General features: G+C 58.3%; 2 protein-coding genes across 5 annotated transcripts in view; one reads left to right on the top strand and one right to left on the bottom strand.

Annotated features, from left to right (window-relative positions):
• SLC66A1 (solute carrier family 66 member 1) overlaps window positions 1-4876 on the top strand; it is a 16244-nt gene extending 11368 nt beyond the window's left edge. The window contains exons 3-8 of the mRNA XM_055082185.1: window positions 442-571; window positions 1230-1317; window positions 1930-2072; window positions 2243-2335; window positions 2923-3120; window positions 4736-4876. Of these exons, the coding sequence (XP_054938160.1) occupies window positions 442-571; window positions 1230-1317; window positions 1930-2072; window positions 2243-2335; window positions 2923-3120; window positions 4736-4795 (712 nt within the window). The 3' untranslated portion in view covers window positions 4796-4876. The remainder of the gene's footprint in view (window positions 1-441; window positions 572-1229; window positions 1318-1929; window positions 2073-2242; window positions 2336-2922; window positions 3121-4735) is intronic.
• Window positions 4877-11105: 6229 nt separating this feature from the next.
• The window catches only part of CAPZB (capping actin protein of muscle Z-line subunit beta), a 137774-nt gene continuing 127306 nt past the window's right edge, over window positions 11106-21573 (bottom strand). For 2 of the 4 annotated variants that reach the window (XM_028483473.2, XM_007104587.4), the window contains 4 exons: window positions 17903-17968; window positions 17195-17271; window positions 15620-15732; window positions 11487-11575 (listed from right to left, as the gene is read on the bottom strand). In XM_028483473.2, the coding sequence (XP_028339274.1) occupies window positions 15630-15732; window positions 17195-17271; window positions 17903-17968 (246 nt within the window). In that variant the 3' untranslated portion in view covers window positions 11487-11575; window positions 15620-15629. Of the gene's footprint in view, window positions 11576-15619; window positions 15733-17194; window positions 17272-17902; window positions 17969-21573 lie in introns of all 4 variants that reach the window. The other 2 variants (XM_007104588.4, XM_028483472.2) reach the window with 1 other exon arrangement.

Genomic DNA, 21573 nt, shown 5'->3' with positions numbered 1-21573 from the left:
TCCTCCTTTCTTCCAACCCGCCGCCGCCCCTCCCGCCCCCCCCCCCACCGCCCCCGCCGCCACCGCCACATAGAAGAGAGAACCCAGGGTCCCTATGAAGTGGTTCTCAGGGTCTGACACAAAACATCAGGACCCTGTAAAGACCCCAGGTCCCCACCAAGAGACTGTTGTGGAGGAGAGTCTATCATGCAGTGGCTCTCTCTGGAAAGATGCATGTCCCGTAGAGCTCCTGGCTTGGAAGGGATCCCCTGGTAAGAATCCCCAAAGGGCAAAGAAAGGCCCATGAGGATCCCGCCTGCGGGAAGGATCAGCTCCCAGGCGACCCCCTGTGCAGACGCCGCCCCGGCTGCGCTATTCCGTGTTGGCTGTTCCCATGTTTACCCTCCACGCGGTATCACAGCCATCTGGCCCCTGAGCACACGTCTCCCTCCTCCACCACAGCCAGTACATCAAGGCCTGCAAGACGGGCATCATGGACCAGGCCCTGTCCCTGTGGTTCCTCCTGGGCTGGATCGGCGGAGACTCCTGCAATCTCATTGGCTCCTTCCTTGCTGACCAGCTGCCCCTGCAGGTAGGCTGGTCCCTGGGCTGGGCGGGCTGCCACGGACAGTCTGCAGAGGCTTCCATCTTGCGAGGGCCCCATGCTATAGAGCGAGCCCTCTGCCTGCTGCACAGTGTGACAATGGGCTGTGGGCCTCAGTTCCCCCATCTACAAAATGAGCACATCAAACCACAGGATGGCTGGGGTCTTTGACCTCTGAGGTGCTAAGATCCTGACTGAGCTTTCAGGGCATGGGGCCCTGGAGGAGGAAGGTTTTCCCTTGGGAGGCCCAGATGCCATCATTCTTCTGTGGCTGGGTGGAGCTGGGACTCAAAATCAGGAATCTCTTGTCTTCCCAAGGGGGGCTGTAAATTGCCCCTGTATCAGGCCAAATGGTAGCCTCCACTTAACCTCTGAGTCCCATTTTGTCCTGCCTGGTCATGCTAGCCACTGTTTCCCCTGTCTGCCCAGGCGGGCACCTGCCAGGCCCTTGCCGACCTGCTGTCTAGCTCTGCCAGGTAGGAACTGTGATCCTCTCCTTTCCAGACGAGCAAACAGAAGCTCCAGGAGGTGAAGCAACTTGCTCAGGGTCACCCAGCTGGGATGGGGCAGAGCTGCCCGGGTGCCGGGGTGTGGTCCCCGAGCCGAGGACTGCAGCCAGCGCTCTGGGCCCCCTCTTCTCTTGCAGACCTACACAGCCGTGTATTACGTCTTAGCCGACGTGCTGATGCTGTCGCTGTACTTTCATTACAAGTTTAAGAAACGCCCCTCTCTGTGTGAGTACGGGGATCCCTCTGTGTCAGGTGCCTGAGGGCAGCCAGGAGGCCTGGAAGCTTGGGAGGAGGAAGGTTGCCCATTGCTGGTGATAAACCAAACCTCAGAAAGGCTTCCTCGGGCCTTATCTGAAAGCTGGGGCCCTGATCCCCTGACGAGCCGAGACAGGGCAGTGAGCACATCCAGGCAGGGCCGCAGGGAGCCCCCTTCACTTCAGTTCCCTCATTCAGCAAACGTGGCTTCAACTGCTCCTCAGTGCCGGGCCCTGGGCTTGGAGCTGAGGAAACAAGGACACGGCACACAGGATTCAGGAAGGGCAGATCCAGGGCTGTACAAGAAATGACCCAGGCACCTGGGGGTGGGGCTGTCTCAGCATTTCCACGCTCCATAATCCCCTTCCTGCCCCCACTGCCCTCATGGGTTTGCCTTTACAACCTTAGGAGAAGGGTACTCTCATTATACCCATTCTACAGATGAGGAATGAAAGCTCAGAGAGGTTAGGTCACTTGCCCAAGGTCACACAGCCACCGAGGGACAAGGCCAGGACTCAAAGCCCAGTCTGTCTGCCGCCACTCAGATCCCTAATCTCGGCTCCCCTCCTGCCTCACGTCCAGGGTCTGCCCCCATCAATTCTGTGCTGTTGTTCATCTTGGGGGTGGCGTGTACCGCCCCACTGCTGAGTGGCGCTGGCTCGGTGGCTGCCCCCAGGGAGGTCTTCCAGGGGCGGACGCTCTTGTCTGTGGAGCCGGGCAATAAGGTGAGGTGTGGGCACGCGAGGGTAGAGCAGGGGTGGGGGTCTGGCTCACCCCGAGGGCCCACCCCCGCATGACCACGAGGTCAGGGGGATTGCCCTCTAGGAGGGAGCTGGGGCTCTCAGGCTGCACCCCGGCCCCTACTGACACTGAGCACTCTACTCTGCCCTCTCAGCCCTTCACGCAGCAGGAAATCGTTGGCTTCGTAATCGGCTCCGTGTCCAGCATGCTGTACCTGCTCTCCCGGCTGCCTCAGATCCGCACCAATGTGAGCCGTGGGCGGGGCACTGGGGCCAAGGGAAGAGGAGCCGGCTGGCAGCTCGAGCCCCCTGGGTTAAGGAGTAGCAGCAGGTCTGGTCCACACTCACTGTTGGCTTGGGTGACTTAATCCACTTCTCCAAGCCTCAGTTTCTGCCTCTGGAAATGGGCATGAGATGCCTGCCATCCAGGGGTACACGTGACCTGCATGTGTCCCAGGGAGGTAGGAGGTCAGGTGAGAGCGAGGGGCTGAGAACAGAGGAGAAGGTGGGGAACCAGAGATGGGGGAGCCTTGCTGGGCGGTGAGTCAGCGTAGGGCTGGGGAGCAGGCACCTTGGGCCGAGCAGGGTGGTGCAGCCCTAGTCTCTTGCGACCTGGGCAGGGGGACCCGGGAGATGATGTTGGAACAGGGATGAGGAGTCAGGCCCTGGAAAGGGCTGGTCTGGGCACCAGGCCCATGTCGGACGCTGGTCACACCGTGTGCAGTCTGCTCGGAGCATGCGCAGTGTGACAGGGCAGACGGACACATGGACAGTTACAGTCCAGAGAGGCAGGAGGCCCGTTTGAGGTCTCTGACCCTACACCCCTCGCTTCCAGTTCCTGCGGAAGTCGACACAGGGGATCTCCTACTCGCTGTTCGCCTTGGTGATGCTGGGGAACACGCTGTATGGGCTGAGCGTGCTGCTCAAAAACCCCGAGGTAGGCCAGGGCGAGGGCAGCTATGTGCTGCACCACCTGCCCTGGCTCGTGGGCAGCCTGGGCGTCCTGCTGCTCGACACCATCGTATCCTTCAGGGTGTGGGGGTGTGGGGGTGTGGGGGGCACAGCAGCCTCCGCCTGCATGTGGCTTCAGCATCCATCCATCCATGCATCCTTCCATCCATCCGTCAATCTATCCATCCATCTGTCCATCCTTCTATCCATCCATCCTTCACCCATCCTTCCATCCGTCCATCCATCCATCCATTCTTCTATCCATCCATCCATCCATCCTTCCATCAATCAATCCATCCGTCCATCCATCCTTCTGTCCATCCGTCTGTCCATCCATCCATCCTTCCATCCAGTCCGTCCATCCATCCACCCTTCCATCCATCCACCCTTCCATCCATCATCCATCCATCCTTCTATCCATCCTTCCACCCATCCATCCTTCCATCCATCCATCCTTCCATCCAGTCTGTCCATCCATCCATCCTTCCGTCCATCCATCCGTCCATCCATCCATCCTTCTTTCCATCCATCCATCCTTCCATCCTTCCATCCACCCATCCATCCACCCTTCCATCCATCCATCCATCCATCCATTCTTCTATCCATCCTTCCATCCATCTATCCATCCATCCATCCATCCATCCAAGAGTCAAACCTCCCATGTGCTGGGCACCCCTTTAATTACCGGATCTATTTGTGAGCAAGAACGGAATGGTCCTTCGTTCAAGAAGCTCACGGTTCAGTGGGGAGGCAGACAGGATACACGTAATCATAAATAATTACTTCATTGTGGTGCCACCGAGTAGCACAGAGAAGAACTGCAAGAGTGTGTGACCAGGGGGCTGTCTGTCCTGGTTTAGAGGCTCAGCAGAGGCCTCCACGAGTGCCATTGAAACTGTGCCCTGAAGGAGAAGTTAGGCACAGGCAAGGGAGGGATGTTCCTGGCACAGCTTGTGCAAAGGGTCTGGGGAACGGGGCATAAATCAGCCCATCCAGGCAGGAGGAAGGAAAGCTGCAATGTGGAGACACACACACGGGAATTAGAGATGGAAAAACTTGAGTTCAAATCCTGGCTCCCCGGTGTCCTGTGTGACACAGAGCAAACCGTTAGCCTCTCTGTGCTTCCATGTCTTCATCTTGCTGTCTCACCAAGGTCATGGGGCAATTACATAAGCTGAGGTCTCTGGAAATACCCAGCACCGGACCCAGCACACAGTGAGTGCTCAGTAAATGTTTGTCTGCTGGATGGCTGAGCAGGGCATTATTTCCATCTCCTTTGGGAGGAGGTAAACGGGGCCCTCGTTTCGACGTTTGCAGAGTTCCTGGTGGGTGCAATGAGAGATGAAGGAAGTTAAGCTCTAGTGCCCCCAAAATGGCCCCTGCCACTTGCTGAAACCCCCAGGATGCTGTAGGGTGAGAGGAGGGCAAGATCCTGGGGCTGGGGTCAGGGGAGGCTGCCTGGAGAGGAAGACCCAAGCGCTGGACTTGGCAGATAAATGGGGTTTGGCCGGTTGAGGGGTGGGAAGGCAGCAAGAGCAGAGGCCAGGAGGCCATGGCTGACCCTGCCCACCTGGCCGAGTTGCAGGGAGGGAAGAGGGCAGCAGTTCTGGATGGGGCCACAGGCCACCCTGGGGCAGGTCCAACCCAGGCTGTGCTCCGTTTGGCCTTGACGTTGACTCCTTCGGATCTCCATACAGTTCCTGATATACAGGGATGCCGCCACCTCATCAGAGCGCCAGCCACTCCTCCCCAGCTGAGCAGGACCCAGGCCAAGCCCAGGATGACAGGGACCTGCAGATGCCACACTCAGGAAGGGAGAAGTATGGGCAGTGATGGTGCTGTGCTGGGCTGGGCTGGGCCGTGGAGGAAGCTGGGGGTGCCTAGAACTCCTGGCTCGACCGCCTACCCCCAACACCTCCGAAACCTCGTGAGCTGACCCTTCGGAAGCCCTGACTGACGGACTCCTCTTCCAGGAGCAGGTCAGCCCCCAGGGCCAGCCCACCCCGCCTTGGGATTCACCCCCAGGGTCTGAGGCAACTGTCCCTGGAGCCTGAAGGGAGGGGCCGCAGCCGAGACCTCGCCTCTCAGAAGACAGTGCGGCTGCCCCTCGGCTCACCTACCTCATTCTGCCTGCTTCTCCCACCCAACCGCCTGGGGAGGAGCCCAGCTCAGCCTGGTGCACCCTGGGCTATACAGTCGACTGCAGATGGCCTAGTAAACGGTACTCCCAGTGAGGCCTGTTCTGGAGCTCCTCCTTCCCCGAGGTGCCGGGCTCTGGGCTGCTCTGGGGAACAGAGATGGATGGGGATCGGGATCCCACCTGCAGGTCCCAGGTGGGGGCCTAAGGGCTCAGGATGTGGGAGAGCCAAGTCAGAGGGGACTGTGTCTGCCGGCCCGCCCTGCCCAGCCTCTTGGGCCTCCGGTTTCTTCAACCTGCTTCTCTGTGACAGGCTCCACACCTGGTGGTGGGGACACAGCAGTGAGAAAGACACTCCTCCAACAGGATCCCTGCTCCGCGGTGCTCAGCAAGAAGCGGAATGGTTAAGGTTCAGACTTTGGTTCTGCATCTCAACTTCTCTGTGCCACCGTTACCTCATCTGTGCAATGGGGTGACAGTATTACCACTTCATACGTCCTTCTAGGGATTAAATAAAATGGTGTGATTATGGGTGTTAGCCCTGAAGTCTGGCATGCAGCAGGAGCTCATTGAAGGTTAGCTTTGATCATTTTTCGTTGGAGGAGAAGGACAACCAGATCTCCCTGGAAATCAGGGAGACCTTCCTGGAAGAGGTGACATGGCAGGACAGGCAGGAGATAAACAGGGGGAAAGTGCCAGTGTTGCAGGCGGGAAGGGTGGAGAGGAGGGCAGGGCTTAGCCCCGAGCTCTAGTTCCTGTGCCCCAACCTTAGTTTGCCCCCCAGACCCCAACCTGAGTCCACTTTATTCTTGGCCACAACCCCATGCGTGCCTGAGGATGGAGGGGCCAGCTCCCCTCCCTGCTGGCCTGCTGTCTCATCTCCCCCCCACCCCGCCCCCCCCCCCCCACACAGCCGGTCCCAGGACCCCCAGGTCCCAGGAGCCATCAGGGTGGGTGGTGCCAGGTGCGGCTAAGGCTGGTAGGGAGGAGCTGGGGCTCAGCGTGAGCCTCTCTTTTAGAATCTTCCTCTCCCAGCTGCGGAGAAAGGAAGGAGCCCGGCCACAGGGCTGTAGCCTCGGCCGCGAGGGGATGCATGCCCCGGTTTGGTGCCACAAGTATTTGCCAAGCGCAGCTCTCTTCTCCACCCTGGCCCACGCTGTGGGATGGGGGTGAACCAGCTCTGGTCCCTGCCCTCAAGGAGGGGAGACGGTTGCCGGTCCCTAGAGGGAAGGACTGTAACGTACCGCAGGGATGAGGTGAGTCAACCAGGGAAGGCTCCGTGGAGGAGTGGCCCTGGAGTGGAATCTTGAGAGAGGGGGAAGGGTGTGTGCAAAGGCCTGGAGATGGGAGTCAGGGCTGCTCCCAAGGTGGGGCTGGAGTGAGGACAGGACGGTGGGGGCAGGGCCAGCCATCAGCACTCGCGGCGGGTGACCTGGTTTGGTTGGGGGAAGAGGAGGAGGGAAGGGGGGTCTGGGGAGGTCAGGGAGGGGGGGCGCCTCTGAGGTTCAGTTGGGCAGTGGGGTGCAGCGCCTCAGCCCTGTCCTGGGCGGGCCTGCAGAACCCTGGTTGTCACCTGGCCTGCAGCTGATGTTTATTGAGCACTTGCTGTGTGCGGGGCTGGGCTGTGCCCTTGCTCGGTCCCCACAACCCCCTCTGAGGTAGGTGGTGCAGGTGCAGTCATCACGGCCATTTTACAGATGGGAAAACAGGCTCTGAGGAACTAAGCAGCTTCCCCAAGGTCCCCCAGCTAGGAGTGGCAGCTGTTCTAGCCACATTAGGTCCCTCAGCTGCGGGGGCCATCCCACACCCGGCCCTCGGCGTCCCCTCCCTGCCTCCGCCCTTGGCTGGGGGTCCAGGGCTTCAGGCCGGGTGCCGTCCAGCCTCACCCTTGTCCTTGGGGGCGGCGCAACCCTGCTGTGCTCAGGCCCCCTCCTCACTGTCCTGAGTGGTGCCTCCCACCCCCAGGGCCCACGCCCGCCCCAGCTGGCTCAGTGCCCTTTGCAGCCAGGATCTGGCTCTACCCAGGGCCGTGACCTGGCTGAGTGCCCTCCTGGCCTGAGGACCTGGGGGCTCAGCTTGGCAATGTGAACCCAGGTGTGGGTCTGGGCTCGAGCTGGGTGGGGAAGAAAGAACGAGATATCACAGCCCCTGCCCTGGTGGGGGTGATGGGGTGATGGCTCTTGCTTGCAGGCACCACCCAGTCTGCCGAGAGCTGTGGTTCCTTCCTCCCCAGGAAAGCCCCAGTCCGATGGGGGAGACACGGGCACGCCCCGTCTGATGGAGGACGTGGCAGTGGGTAAACGGGACAGGCTCGCAAGCCTGTCGTGCCGGGTGAAGGCTCATCAGCGTGTCCACCAGTCCTGGGACCCTCCCCGTGTTCCTCCCATAGAGCGGAAGGGCCAGTCTGACCATCAGTCAATTCCACTGTCCGGACTGGGCCGTGCTCACCGGCTGGTGGCGTCCCTGAGGTGCAAGGTCCTGGGTGGGCTGCCTTTCTCCCCCGGCTGCAGGCAAGCGTTGGTAGGGGCTTCACCTCTAGGTGTGGCCTGAAGGGACAAGAGCCTTCCTCCTGCCTGAAGTGTGGACCTAGCATTTTGGTTTCAGGCCCAGGCTCTGCACTTACTTACCAGTTGCCCTGGTAACTAACTGGTCCAGGAAGATTTCTTCCTTGGGACCCACACGGGGAGCAGGAGGCTGGGCCAGTCACCCCCAAATAGCCCTGCCTTGGCGGCTTACATGTTAGCTATTTTTAATTTTTAAAAATTTTTTAGTTTATTTATTTGGCTGCGTTGGGTCCTTGTTGCTGCCCCGCGGGCTTTTCTCTAGTTGCGGTGCGTGGGCTTCTCATTGCGGTGGCCTCTCTTGTTGCAGAGCACGGGCTCTGGGTGTGCGGGCTTCAGTAGTTGTGGCACGTGGGCTCAGCAGTTGTGGCTCGCGGGCTCTAGAGCGCAGGCTCAGTAGTTGTGGCGCACGGGCTTAGTTGCTCCGCGGCATGTGGGATCTTCCTGGACCAGGGCTTGAACCCGTGTCCCCTGCATTGGCAGGCGGATTCCTAACCACTGTGCCACCAGGGAAGAAGTCCCTTAGCTATTTTTTTAAAAAGAATTTTAATTTTATTGGAGTATAGTTGGTTTACAATGTTGTGTTAGTTTCAGGTGTACAGCAAAGTGATTGTTATACATGTACATTCTTTTTTTTTAGATTCTTTTCTCATATACGTTATCACAGAATACTGAATATAGAGTTCCCTGTGTTATACAGTAGGTCCTTGTTGGTCATCTGTCTTACGTATAGTAGTATGTGTATGTTCACCCCAAGCTCCTGATTTATTCCTCCCCTTTGGTAACTGTAAGTTTGTTTTCGATATCTTTAAGTCTGTTTGTTTTGTAAGTAAGTTCATTTGCATCTTTTTTAAAGTTAAATTCCACATATGAGTGATAGCATATGGTATTTGTCTATGTGTTAGCTATTGAATGAGATGCCATCTATGAAAATGCCCGGGGCACCCCAAACCTCAGGGTGGGGGGCAGGCAGGTGGCATCTACAAAGAAGGACTAGCCCACAGCCCCATCCTCAGTGCCTGGCCCCAGGCCCTCCCAGCCCAGGGTCCCCTTGGTTACTTAGCGAACCCGGGATTTTTTTTTTTTTTTTTGCCACTCGTGGCATGTGGGATCTTAGTTCCAGGCCGCATATCCCGGTGGGAGCAGGCTGTCTGCCTCTGCTTATTCTGAGGCTTCAGAGCAAAGGCCACCCCCCAGGCCCACTGACTGGCTGAGTAGATGCTGCACACAGGTGCCCTTTTTCCTCCAGCCTCTTTAGGGCTCACCGGTTACCAGGAGCAGAAGCCCACTTGCTAAGCAAGCAGCAGAGGCTCTTGGCCGGCTGTGGGCTCACAGGAGGGAAGGTTAAGAGGTGAGCCATCGGTGTCTGGAAGGACAGGACAGGCACTACAGCTCCGGGCATCATTCCTGGTGGGAATGAAATGGCACTGTTCCAGCATCAGTCTCTCAAGAGAGAGCATCGTAACTGGCCTATTGTGGGTCACCCGGTGGGGGTGAGGGAACGCCATGGCCACACTGCACCGAGGCTGCGGGGAGGGGGTGGCACCAGAGAAGGAAGAGGGGCCGTGAACAGGTCCACGAGGCCTGCGCCACCCCTCGGGCGGGTAGGGGCCCACAGAGCAGGGAAAGGACCGGCTGGGAGGTGGCCCCGAGCCAGGGGTACACACTCCTCTTCTGCCACTTGGGTCCGGCTGCCCCTCACCGAGGAAACACGGCCTCAGGGCCCAGTATCCCTAATCTCACTGGCCTGACTTAGCAGCAAAAGACAGCAGTGATGGTTCCTCCAGTGATGGAAGATATTTTAGAAGGACGAGTAAGATCAGGCCTGGTGTACGTCAGTCACAATTTCTGGCTTCCAACTGTTATTTCTGGTCACGTGATCGAACACCTGCTAAAAATGAACTCATTTATCTGTGCCTAGCACTCTGCTACCACGAGCCCACGAGGATGTCATTTCCATCGTACACGTGTGGAGAAGGGCTCTGGGTCCACTGACAGAGCTCCGGCCTTCACCTGTCCGCCTCCCTCATCTTCTCCACCTGAAGGTCCTTGAAAGGAACTGCACGCAGGTGTCTCTCCTGTTCCCCCGTCTCTATCTCAGTGGTACTCTGCACTCAGTAAAGATGTGCCCCACCTGGGAACTTTCTCATCAGACCACGCAGAGAGGAGCTGGGCCCAAGGATTCGGGGACCGGCGTGCCAGGGACCCAGGTACCTCAAAGCAGAGGGGCTTTGCCGGGGTGTGGGCCCTACTGCCCTGCCACAGCTGCCCTGGTGTCAGCCGGGAGAGCACGGACGGCAGCTCGGCGGGACCCTGGGCGCGTTAACCCCAACCTGTTTCCCCACGTCACCCAGGGCTGTGAAGATGGCGTGGGACGAGTGCGGACGTGCCTGCACAGAGCAGGGGTTTGCTGAAATGAAAGGAGAGGGTGGGGGGAGAGCCCCCATCCCATCACACCCGATGACGGGACGGCCCCAGCTGTTCAGGACAGGTGGGGCGGGGTCTGCGCGGAGCGGGGGCCCAGAGAAGCCGCTGGGGATCTGCAAGGACCCCCTGCTCGCTCACCACGTGGGCCCCACGCCCCCAGTGGGGTCAGCCCTCCCAGCCGAGCTCACACATGCTTGGACAGCGAGGCAGGCGAGGAAGAACACAAGGCCAGTGCTAACTGCATCCCAGTTTCTTTTTATTTATTTTTTTTGTTCTTTTTTTTCCTTTTTTTTTTTTTTTTTAAGTATGGAAGCTCAAGTATAAGATGTAGATTTTTTTTAAGCTTTACAAAAAACAAAATAAAACAAAAACTCCTTTTGCATTCCATAAAAATTGACAGAAAAGCACCTGGCCAGAAGAGCAGGACGGTCCGCAGGTCCCCGCCCCCCACCGTGTGGTCTCCGCGGGACAGGGGCCAGGCTTGCGGGACGACGCTGAGGGCCACCTCTCCTTTCTCCCAGAGCTGTCCCCTGTCCCCGCCAACCCCCAACCCCAAGCAACTCCCAAACACACGTGGAATCAGATTTCCAGTTTTTCTTCTATCTTTCACACACCACAGTTATTTCATAAAATTTTTTTGTTTTACATTTTTTACACCAATGTAACAAAAGGGTGGGAGGGAAGGGAGGCAGACAGACAGTGTATTTTATGCCTATAAACGGGTGGTGGTGGAGAGACGGGGGGCCGGGGCAAACAGAAAACATGGTTTCTATGGAAATACCGAGTTCTGATAGCAAAATGTGGTGGGAAGTAGGCCTCAGAGACAAGAAGGGTGTTTATAGGGTTTATTCTCAGGGAGAGATGGCGCTGTGCAGTGGTGATGCAAGTTGTGTGACCTATCAGATTTCCAGTTTTTCTTCTATCTTTCACACACCACAGTTATTTCATAAAATTTTTTTGTTTTACATTTTTTACACCAATGTAACAAAAGGGTGGGAGGGAAGGGAGGCAGACAGACAGTGTATTTTATGCCTATAAACGGGTGGTGGTGGAGAGACGGGGGGCCGGGGCAAACAGAAAACATGGTTTCTATGGAAATACCGAGTTCTGATAGCAAAATGTGGTGGGAAGTAGGCCTCAGAGACAAGAAGGGTGTTTATAGGGTTTATTCTCAGGGAGAGATGGCGCTGTGCAGTGGTGATGCAAGTTGTGTGACCTGGGGGGGCGGGTGGGGAAGGGACGAGGGAGGGAGCAGAAAACGAGTTTCTAAGAAAGGAATCTAATGAGCGCACGGCGGCGTGTCCGGTTAGTGGGAAGAAGAGGCTTAACACTGCTGCTTTCTCTTCAAAGCCTCCACCAGGTCGTTCTTAAGAGCTTCTTGTTTTGATTTGTCTGCAAAAGTCTGCACAGACCTGCCCGGGGAGAAGAACTGTCATTAGCAGGCTGAACAGGAAGAGTGGAGCGGCGAGGGGCCGAGCGCTGCCCTGCCGGTGCATCCAGGGCGAGGGGCCGGGTCACTGGGCTGGGTGCCCCCTCCCCATCCTCTGGGAGTGCGAGCTGCAAGCTGTGCGGAGGGGGCAGAGGGGCCCAGAGCCCGGGGCCGGCCCCGCGGGGGAGGCCACGGCCCACCTCTGCACCAGGCTGGGCGTGACCTGGACTCTGGGCACGGGTCCCAATGTCACCCTGAACCAGAAGTGGGCCTCCAAGCACGACACAGCAGAGACCGTCTGTGCTTCAGCCCAGCTGTGGACTCAGGCCAGAGGCCGAGAGATAAGGACCCCGTTACAAAGCACGGGGTGCCGGGCTGGCCACCCAGCGAGCGTTAGGAACCAGCACCTCGGACGTCTGAGCCCACTGCCAGGGCAGCACCTGCGGGCAGGCACTGCTGGGCTTCTGCTGTGAGGCACCATCAGCTGTTAACTTGGCCAAGAAAATCCCTCAGCCTGAACTTCAAGAGGCAGGAAGGGACAGGTAGGTGGCCCTGGGTCGCTGCGGTCAAATCCTGAATTTGTGGGGAAATGTTCACGGGAGTGCGCTTACGCACAGGTTAGGCAAAGCGAACAACAGCTAACCTTTGTAGAGGCTGTACAGTTTACAGAGTGCTTCTCACACACACCTCACTCTCACGAGCATCCTGGAGGGGTCTGAGCATTACTCCCAATTTACAGATGAGGAAACCGGCTCAGAGAAATGCTCCTGGCAATGACCTTAATGAGCACTTTGTCAGATTTCCTCAATGTGTGGGTTAACCAGGAACTTACTAAACTATTTATAAACTTCCTGACAGTTTCAAAGCAGTGGAAAGAAAGAGTGGAAGGCTGCCTTGCAGGCATGCTGTGGAGCCACAGCATGGAGTGTCACTCTTGACACGCACTGGCCGTGAAACGGAACGGGAAGGAGAGACCAAAAACTAATCCTCCAGCACCGAGTATGGGTGAAATACAATGAAGTAGGACCCAGGAGCATCCCACGTGGAATTCTGGCTACTGAGTCCTAGAAACATCCTGGGAAGTGCCCTCAAGATGGTGAAGAAGGAGGCAGAGACGAGGCTTTGAAAGAGTCGATGTGCAACCAGAAAAATTCCCATGAGAAATGCTGACATTTCGGTTGCTGCTGCTGAACACGTCTCTGCGTAGCTGCTCTGCTCTGTGGCGGCCGAAGGAAGGGTCAGGCACCAGCCCTGGTGCCCCTCGGGCTGCAAACCTCAGCCAGCCCACCACGGGCTTCTGGAAAGCTCCCAACGGGAGGCTAACCTGCCCAGTGGGAGGATGTGGTGGGCGAAGTGGTGGCTCCCACGGCACCCCGGCCCGAGTGGGTGCTGGCTCTTCTGGGAAGGAGCACGCCAGGCCTGGGCTGTACCCAGCCCCCCGCTACCCCCCGCAAAGGAGAAATCAGGCTGGGCGTGACCTGGACTCTGGGCACGGGTCCCAATGTCACCCTGAACCAGAAGTGGGCCTCCAAGCACGACACAGCAGAGACCGTCTGTGCTTCAGCCCAGCTGTGGACTCAGGCCAGAGGCCGAGAGATAAGGACCCCGTTACAAAGCACGGGGTGCCGGGCTGGCCACCCAGCGAGCGTTAGGAACCAGCACCTCGGACGTCTGAGCCCACTGCCAGGGCAGCACCTGCGGGCAGGCACTGCTGGGCTTCTGCTGTGAGGCACCATCAGCTGTTAACTTGGCCAAGAAAATCCCTCAGCCTGAACTTCAAGAGGCAGGAAGGGACAGGTAGGTGGCCCTGGGTCGCTGCGGTCAAATCCTGAATTTGTGGGGAAATGTTCACGGGAGTGCGCTTACGCACAGGTTAGGCAAAGCGAACAACAGCTAACCTTTGTAGAGGCTGTACAGTTTACAGAGTGCTTCTCACACACACCTCACTCTCACGAGCATCCTGGAGGGGTCTGAGCATTACTCCCAATTTACAGATGAGGAAACCGGCTCAGAGAAATGCTCCTGGCAATGACCTTAATGAGCACTTTGTCAGATTTCCTCAATGTGTGGGTTAACCAGGAACTTACTAAACTATTTATAAACTTCCTGACAGTTTCAAAGCAGTGGAAAGAAAGAGTGGAAGGCTGCCTTGCAGGCATGCTGTGGAGCCACAGCATGGAGTGTCACTCTTGACACGCACTGGCCGTGAAACGGAACGGGAAGGAGAGACCAAAAACTAATCCTCCAGCACCGAGTATGGGTGAAATACAATGAAGTAGGACCCAGGAGCATCCCACGTGGAATTCTGGCTACTGAGTCCTAGAAACATCCTGGGAAGTGCCCTCAAGATGGTGAAGAAGGAGGCAGAGACGAGGCTTTGAAAGAGTCGATGTGCAACCAGAAAAATTCCCATGAGAAATGCTGACATTTCGGTTGCTGCTGCTGAACACGTCTCTGCGTAGCTGCTCTGCTCTGTGGCGGCCGAAGGAAGGGTCAGGCACCAGCCCTGGTGCCCCTCGGGCTGCAAACCTCAGCCAGCCCACCACGGGCTTCTGGAAAGCTCCCAACGGGAGGCTAACCTGCCCAGTGGGAGGATGTGGTGGGCGAAGTGGTGGCTCCCACGGCACCCCGGCCCGAGTGGGTGCTGGCTCTTCTGGGAAGGAGCACGCCAGGCCTGGGCTGTACCCAGCCCCCCGCTACCCCCCGCAAAGGAGAAATTTCCTTTCCAGAGTTAGAACCAGGTAAGGAACAGGAGGTTAGGCTTGGAACGGCTGGAGGTGTAAGGAGCAGGGCACTCGTTTAGGGAAAGGAGCTCGGGAAGGTCATTGCCAAGCAACTCAGAACCAATGCCCGGAGGTGGGAAGGAGGGCCTGTCCTGGACAGAAGGTGCCAGGCTGCCCACCGCTGCAGGAGGTCTATGTCAGAAAGCCTCCAGCGGGTGGCCACGGGACTGGCCGAGGTGAGGGATCCAGAAGATTCTAGACCCACCCTAAAAGCTGAGGGGCTGGAGAGGAAACCGCACCATATGGAACTCCTTAAAAGGGGGTTTCTTCTTAATGCTCTGAAGGGAATGTGACAGTCCGAGCACGAGGCCTGACGCTGGCACACACACAGACCAGACGGTGCTGCGGTCCCGCGGCTGCAGAAGAGCCACTCCGCCTGGTTACACAGCTGCCCCACCTCTACCCCCACCCCCGGGCCTCTTCCGGGTCAGGGTCTCCGAGTCCAGCCCCTGGGCCTGGGAAGAAGCCCGTAAGCCCAGGCTCCACAGCCCTGCCCAGCTGGGTTTCCAGCTAAACGCCTCTTATTAAAACCAGTTTCCCTCCTCCTCTCTGGGGACGCTGACTGCTTTCACACATCTGTATCTGTTACGAGCTCAAGTCATGGTCCTCGGCCATCGTCTACAGCCAGGCCGCTTCCCCTCCATCTGCGTAAGGCATTTAGGAGGACGGCTGCAGCTCGCCAGGGGCAGAGGGTTATGCCGGTCCCGGCGGCTCCAGCGGCACCCGGTCTTGGGGGCCACCAGGCCCGGCCCGGGGATTACAGTCCCACTCTGTGTTCCATCCTCTGACTCAGGGCGATACACCGCCCCCTTTTAGGTCAGCTAGCCCCAGTCAATCTCCCACCGAGAAGGGGGCGGCCCATCTGGCTTCTGGGATCCTTGGTGGACAGCTGGTGAAGCCCCGGCTGCGCACACAGCAGAGAGGCCGCCAAAGCCGCCGGCCGAGCGGGAGGCCACTGGGAGGGGCGCAGAGAGAGGCGCCGGTGATGCCCGGCCCGGGCTGCTCGGGGGGCAGAAGCCCAGACGGCCGGCCCTCACACGCGGCCCCGCCCAGAGTGCAAAGCACACACACCGCACACGTGATTCAGGTCCGTGTAACGCGGACGGGGCGAGTCTGCACGTTAAGGGGGCTGCTCCCAGCCGAGCGGACACGGGGTTAGTGGTGTTTACGGGTCCGGCGGGGTCTCGGCGGGTTGGTGAGTCCTGTTTAGTGGGGCGGGCGCTCAGGCCTCTCAGGCAGGGTACCTGGAGCGGCTTAATTATCAGGCTGGATGTGGATCTGGCGCTGCGTCAGCACTTGGGAAAGCTCCCTCTGCAGCTGCAGGAACTTGGGGTTGTCGGGGATAACGTCAACAGATCTACAGAGAGTGTGCAGAGGTGAGTGCAGCGGGAGGGGGAGGACGGGACCCGGGAGCACAGGGGGCGACGGCTGAGAGGAAGTGCAGGGGACACACAGGCAGAAGAGAGAGGGGAGCGTCACCAAGGCCACTGCCGCTCGGGGCTGTGGGGGGGGAGGTTCTGGCCACAGGGCTCTTGCGGGCGGCGGTCACGGTTTTCAGGGGCTCAGACCACCACCCCGCAGGCTCTCTGCGGCTTTCTCCGATGTTTCAGCCAATGCCCGGGGACCCTGCAGGCCAGGGGGGTGTGTGGCTGGCTCAGGGGCCCCAGGCCAGGAAGCTCTGGGCAGAGATGACTTATGAGGCCCCAGGCTCAACAGCCAGAGGAGAGCAATGCTCTGGGGGTGGAATAAAACCCACCGGGGGCCAGACCACGTTCCCCACAGGCAGGGAGGAAATCAGAAAGATGATGAGTCCGAAGCGGGCCCCCTCTTTTAAAACTCTCTGAGTCAAAGACTAGAACATCTTGTCTCCTGGACAGATGCACAAACCAGAGCTGCTTCCTGCCTCTCCTTGTTCCCAAAGGAGAGATCTGTCCACAGTGGGGGATTAGCGGGCTGGAAGCCAAGGGCAGAGCGTTAGCCGCTGGACTCGCGTGGTGGTGCAGGGCCGCACACCGGCCTCCACCCCACCACCCCCCTTCGGCAGCCCTGCCCCTGGACGGGCGGAGGGCCACTGGGAGGAGTCCCTGGTCGAAGTCACAGGGCTCTGGCTGACAGAGGCTGCGTGAGATCCCGGCCTCCCGACTCCAAGGCCCATCTCGCTCCACAGCGGCCTCCACTACCCCCAAAGGGGCTCTGGCCTCCTACCCTGCCCACCATGACCTTGAGAACCCAGTGAGCCCCTGAGCCCCCTTGGGCCTTCACTTGGGCCGACGCTGAAGAGCCGAGGGCACAAGATGTGTGGGGAGGGGCAGCCGACAGCCCTGAGAGGACCCAGGGTGGCGGGTCCCTCTCCAGAAGGCAGCAGGTCGGGGGGCTCTTTCTGTGGGACACTCTGCTGCCCTGGAAACCGGCCAACCAGAGGCCGGTGGTGTCATGCCCTCCTGCGTCTTAGGGTCTGATCTGGAGGTATCCTCAGGCCCAGGAACCAAAGGGGCCGGGCAGATTCTTCAGGTGGGACTCAGGCTGAGGGACCGAGAGGTGACTCCAGGGACAAGGGCACCGATGTTGTTAAGGTGACTGGGCCCCAGGAAACAAAAATGGTGCAAGTCTACTCTGATTCCCACATCTATCCTGAGTACACACTGTATGCCGGGCTTTACCTTGCAAAACCTGCATTAACAACCCTATAAGGAGGGTACCTCAGCCCTGGTTTACAAAGGAGGAAACAGAGGCCCAAGGCCACAGAGCTCTTAAGCAGTGACCTAGGATTCAAATCCACATCTTTCTGGTTCCAAAGCCCGTGCTTTGGGGTACATTACCTTAGCCCATTAACGATGTCCTTTGTTTTTCCAAAGTAGATCTCATTCAGCGTACTTCTGATTTTATTTTCCATGTCCTGGAAAAGGAGGCCAGTGAGACTGACGGGAACGCCCTCCCTCCTCCCGCCCCGCACCCCTGCAGTCCCCGCTGTGACCGCAGGGTGGAGGCACGTGAGTGTGTGCTCTGAGCAGGACGCCAACACCGGGGCCCCGTGTCCCAGGCTGACGCTCACTGGGAGCTGGCCCACCCCACCCGACCACCCGCCAGCCCTCCCCCCAGCTCTGCGAACAACCCTGTGCAGCTGGAGAGCACCCCCTTCTTGCAGGTGGCGTGGGGAAGGGGGAGCTGAGGTGTAGCTCAAGCTCCTCCTCCAGAGCCCGCTGGTGTTCCCGGGATCTGCTTCCCATCTGAGCTCAGGTCTCCGCTCGCACCCACTGGACTGGGGGAGACAGGACTTAGGGCCTCCCGAGCTGAGTCTCCTGGGTGCACGTGTTTGGGGGAGAGTAGAGGGGGTGGCTCTGGAGCTGGGCCCTGCTCGTGTCCAGATCAGAAGGCTCAGGAAACACGAGGCCAGGGCAAACCACGAGAAATGCGCTGCTGGCTGCTGCGGAGCTGCGAGGGAGCAGCAAGGGAGGCCGGCAGCCGGGCTCCAGGGGCGAACATCCCATGCAGTGGAGGCGAACCGCGGCAGCAGGAGGCCCACTCACCTCGACCAGGCGCCCGATGTTGGCTATGTGCGGGGAGCAGTCGCTCACGGTTTCATCCTTCTCCATCTGCAAGAGACAGAAGTGTTCCTCTAGGTCAGGGAGCCGGGTGAGGGCCCAGGGCCTGTGCTCCCTGCTGGCAGGCCCGGGGCCGGCTGGCGGGGGTTGAAGGCCACTTTTCCAGGGAGGGAGCCCAGCACAAAGCAACCCAAGTTTCAGGTCGCAGACAGTCCAGCCCGCAGAAGCCCCGAGGCCCCGTTTCCAGGGGAGAGTCCTGCTCCGCCCTGTGGAGCACACCCCACCTCCCCCTCCACCGCCCACAGCAGGGAGGGCGCAGGTGACCACCCCTGCCAGGCACAGGCTCGGCTTGGGGCCTGATGTCGCAGACGAGCCCCCAAGGTGCCGTGCCGCTGCCGTGCCTGTGTGGCAGCTACGGAGGGAGGGACCGGCAACCCGGGTGTCAGGAGACTCCGAGGCTCAGACAGATGGGGTGACCCGCCCAAGGTCACACAGGGAGTGACAGCAGAGCCCGGGTCAAAGCCACGCTTACTTCCAAGCCTGCATTAGTTCTACTCTGTGAGGCTGCAGGGCTGGCCGAGTCACCGTGTGGAACTTGAACAAGAGAATCTCAATCCGCATCCCCGGTTACGATAGAGGGGGTTTTAGACGAGGTGGGACCCAGCAAGCCAGTTCTGGCCCACTGCTCACTACTCTGAGTATTAGAAGGAAAGGGGGCAGGGAGGGGAGAAGGCACCGATGACCCTGACACGAGCGCCGAGTCATGACGCACGCAGAGCTCTCCCCCAACTTCCGCCCTATGTTTAAGCTTACTTCCCTCACGAGATTATACATTCCTTAAGGGCAGATGTATGTACCTGTTTTACACTTCACAGGTGCCTAGCAGAGTGCTAAGTGCAAAAACGCTGTTTAAACTGAGTGGAAGTGTGGCTACGGTCACCACTGTTATTTATTTATTTATCATTAATTCATTAATTTAATTTATTTTTGGCTGCATCGGGTCTCAGTTGCGGCACGGGGGCTCTTCGTTGCAGCACGCGGGCTTCTCTCTAGTTGTGGCGTGCGCAGGCTCCAGGGTGGGTGGGCTCTGTAGTTAGCGGCACGCAGGCTCTCTAGTTGAGGCGCGCGAGCTCAGTAGTTGCAGCGTGCGGGCTGAGTTGCCCCAGGGCATGTGGGATCTTAGTTCCCTGACCAGGGACTGAACCTGCGCCCCTGCACCGTAAGGCGGATTCTTTACCACTGGACCACCAGGGAAGTCCCTCACCACTGTTACTGAAATAAAACCAGAAGCTGAGGCAGTCTGGGGGAGAACGGATACATGTATACGTACGGCTGAGTCGCTTTGCTGTGCACCTGGAACTATCACAACACTGTTAATCAGCTATACTCCAATAGAAAATAAGAAGTTTAAAAAAATACAAAAAGAAAAATCTGGAAGCTGAAATAGGCCATCAAGAAACAGGATGAGAAGACAGGAACTGCATCAGGAAGGCTAGAGCTCGAATTGAATGCAGACCAGTGAAAAAAGCAGAGCAAAGGTGGAAGGTTAACTACCTTCAGAACCGGCAGAACACGGCAGATGCTTGGGGTGCGTGGTGGTCTGTTCGGAGGCTAAAGGCCTCTGCCCAGTCACCTGCTTTTACTTCTCTTACCCATTAGGGAGAGTGACTTCCAGGCTGGGAAAGGTAGAACAGACCCAGTTAGGAGGGAGACAAAGCTGCAGATGGTAGGAGAGAACCAAGTCACTTTAAATGATTAAGTTTCAGGGTCAGAAAAATCCGAGTCTGTGAAAGAGACATCCTTGAAAAGTTACGGCACACTTCAGAGGTGCCAGAACACTGGCCGAGGGCAGAGGCTGACCCCACTTCCATAACAGAAGGAAGGCTGGAGTTGGAAAATTAAACACTGGTTTGACACTGATCCAGACAACAATTTTTGATGGGACCGTTAAAAAAAAATCAACTGCTGGCACACTTTCAAATCAGATCCTCCAGGAGCCAGCACGGGCTCGCTATGAACATGATCTGCGGCGAGACTCTCCAATTTCCTACTGAGATGGGGATGCTGGGCTGAAGAACAGAGGGCTCCTCTAAGATCACATCACTGTGGCAGGTTCCCATCTAAGAGCCTGTGGCCGAGGCTGGACGACAGCCCGCTCATGTTCCCAGGGTGGCCTCCAGGGCATCTCGCAGGATTCTCTACCTGGCCCTGGGTCTACCTGTTTGTCCAGGACTTAAAGAAAGAAAGGCACAGCGCAGAGGGTTCATGGGATCCTACTGCCTGGATCAAGGGTGGAGGTAACGAGAAGGGTCCTTCCAGGACCCGAGACACGGGTCAGCTGCAGAGCACAGCGCTCTCTGGCGGCAGCTACCTCACTCCACCTGGTCCTCATGAGAACCACTTTAAACCCGAGGAAACCGAAGCTTAAAGGTGTCAGGTGCTCTGCCCAGGTGACAGCCCCGTTCGACCCCGCCACCCCTGCCCCAGCGTGCTGACTACCTTCACCAGGGCAAACGCAAACCACCCACTTTGGCTCAAACATTAATCTCACCGAGAACAAAATGAGGAACAAGCCCAGTGAAGAGACTTGGGGGTTTTAGGTGATTTCAAGCTTGACAAGAATGTGACGGGACCAAAATGAAGCTCTATTACTGGAGCCCAGCTCAGGGGCGGCGCGCCCCCCATCACACGACGAAGCTGCAGGGGCGAGGCTGCGTCACTTGCTGAGGGAGGCCCCTCCGTCCCGTCCCAGCCCAGCCACATCCATCAGAGAGCCGTGGGCACACTGGAGTCCTTCTGCTTAAAAGGTCTGAACACCCTGACCCCAAGAAATGGGAAAGAATGTGGATATCTCAGGCCGGGAGGGGCAAGACTCGGGAGGTCCTGGCCATGCTCTGAGGGCCCGCTGTCCAGCAGGGGCGTGTCCGGCAGTCCATGTCATTGCCAAGGGGCGACGGAGCTCTCTGTTATTATATCTGCATCTGCTCACAGAGCAATGAGCCCTGGGTCCCTGCAGGTGTCTGGGGAGAAACGGGGTGGCCATTTGTCAAGATGCTACAAGAGGGGGATCCGGAGTAGAGTGATGGTCTGGAACCCACGGCCTTGCAAGGCCCTTTCAAAGTCAGGAGACTAAGTCTGAGAACGAAGGCGCCTGGTCTCTGAGAGCCTCTGAGAGTGAAGACGCCTGGTCTCTGAGAGTCTCTGAGAGCCTCTGAGAGCGAAGACGCCTGGTTCTGGCAAGACCGTTTGGCTGAGGACTGGCCAAACAGGAGAGACTGAGTGAGATGCTAGAACGATCGGCTGCTCTGCCCCCAACACCAGGCCCTGAGCCACCCCGGGCACTCCGGCCAGTGATCCTGGGGAGTCTTGATCCTCAGAGACTCAGGGGTTGCCGCAAACCAGGAGGTGAGCGTGCCCACCAACTTCAAAGTGAAGCCCCTGCCCACCGTTTCAGGTGGATGAGCACCCCACCCTGGGCAGTGCCGTGGCGTTTGCTGGACAGGCTGGGCCCTGAGCAAAACCCCGCGGCCATGACGACTGGAGCATGTGTGTCTTGAACAGGGGCTGGGACCGCGCTCCGCCCTGAGGAAGGACGGCGCTTGCCTACCCATTCTTTTTTTTTTTTTTTTTTTTTTTGTGGTACACAGGCATCTCCC

This window comes from Physeter macrocephalus, unplaced genomic scaffold, assembly GCF_002837175.3.
Source record: "Physeter macrocephalus isolate SW-GA unplaced genomic scaffold, ASM283717v5 random_35, whole genome shotgun sequence".
Lineage (NCBI taxonomy): Eukaryota > Metazoa > Chordata > Mammalia > Artiodactyla > Physeteridae > Physeter > Physeter macrocephalus.
The sequence above is the reverse complement of the archived record's forward strand: the minus strand, read 5'-3'. Positions and strand labels throughout refer to the sequence as shown.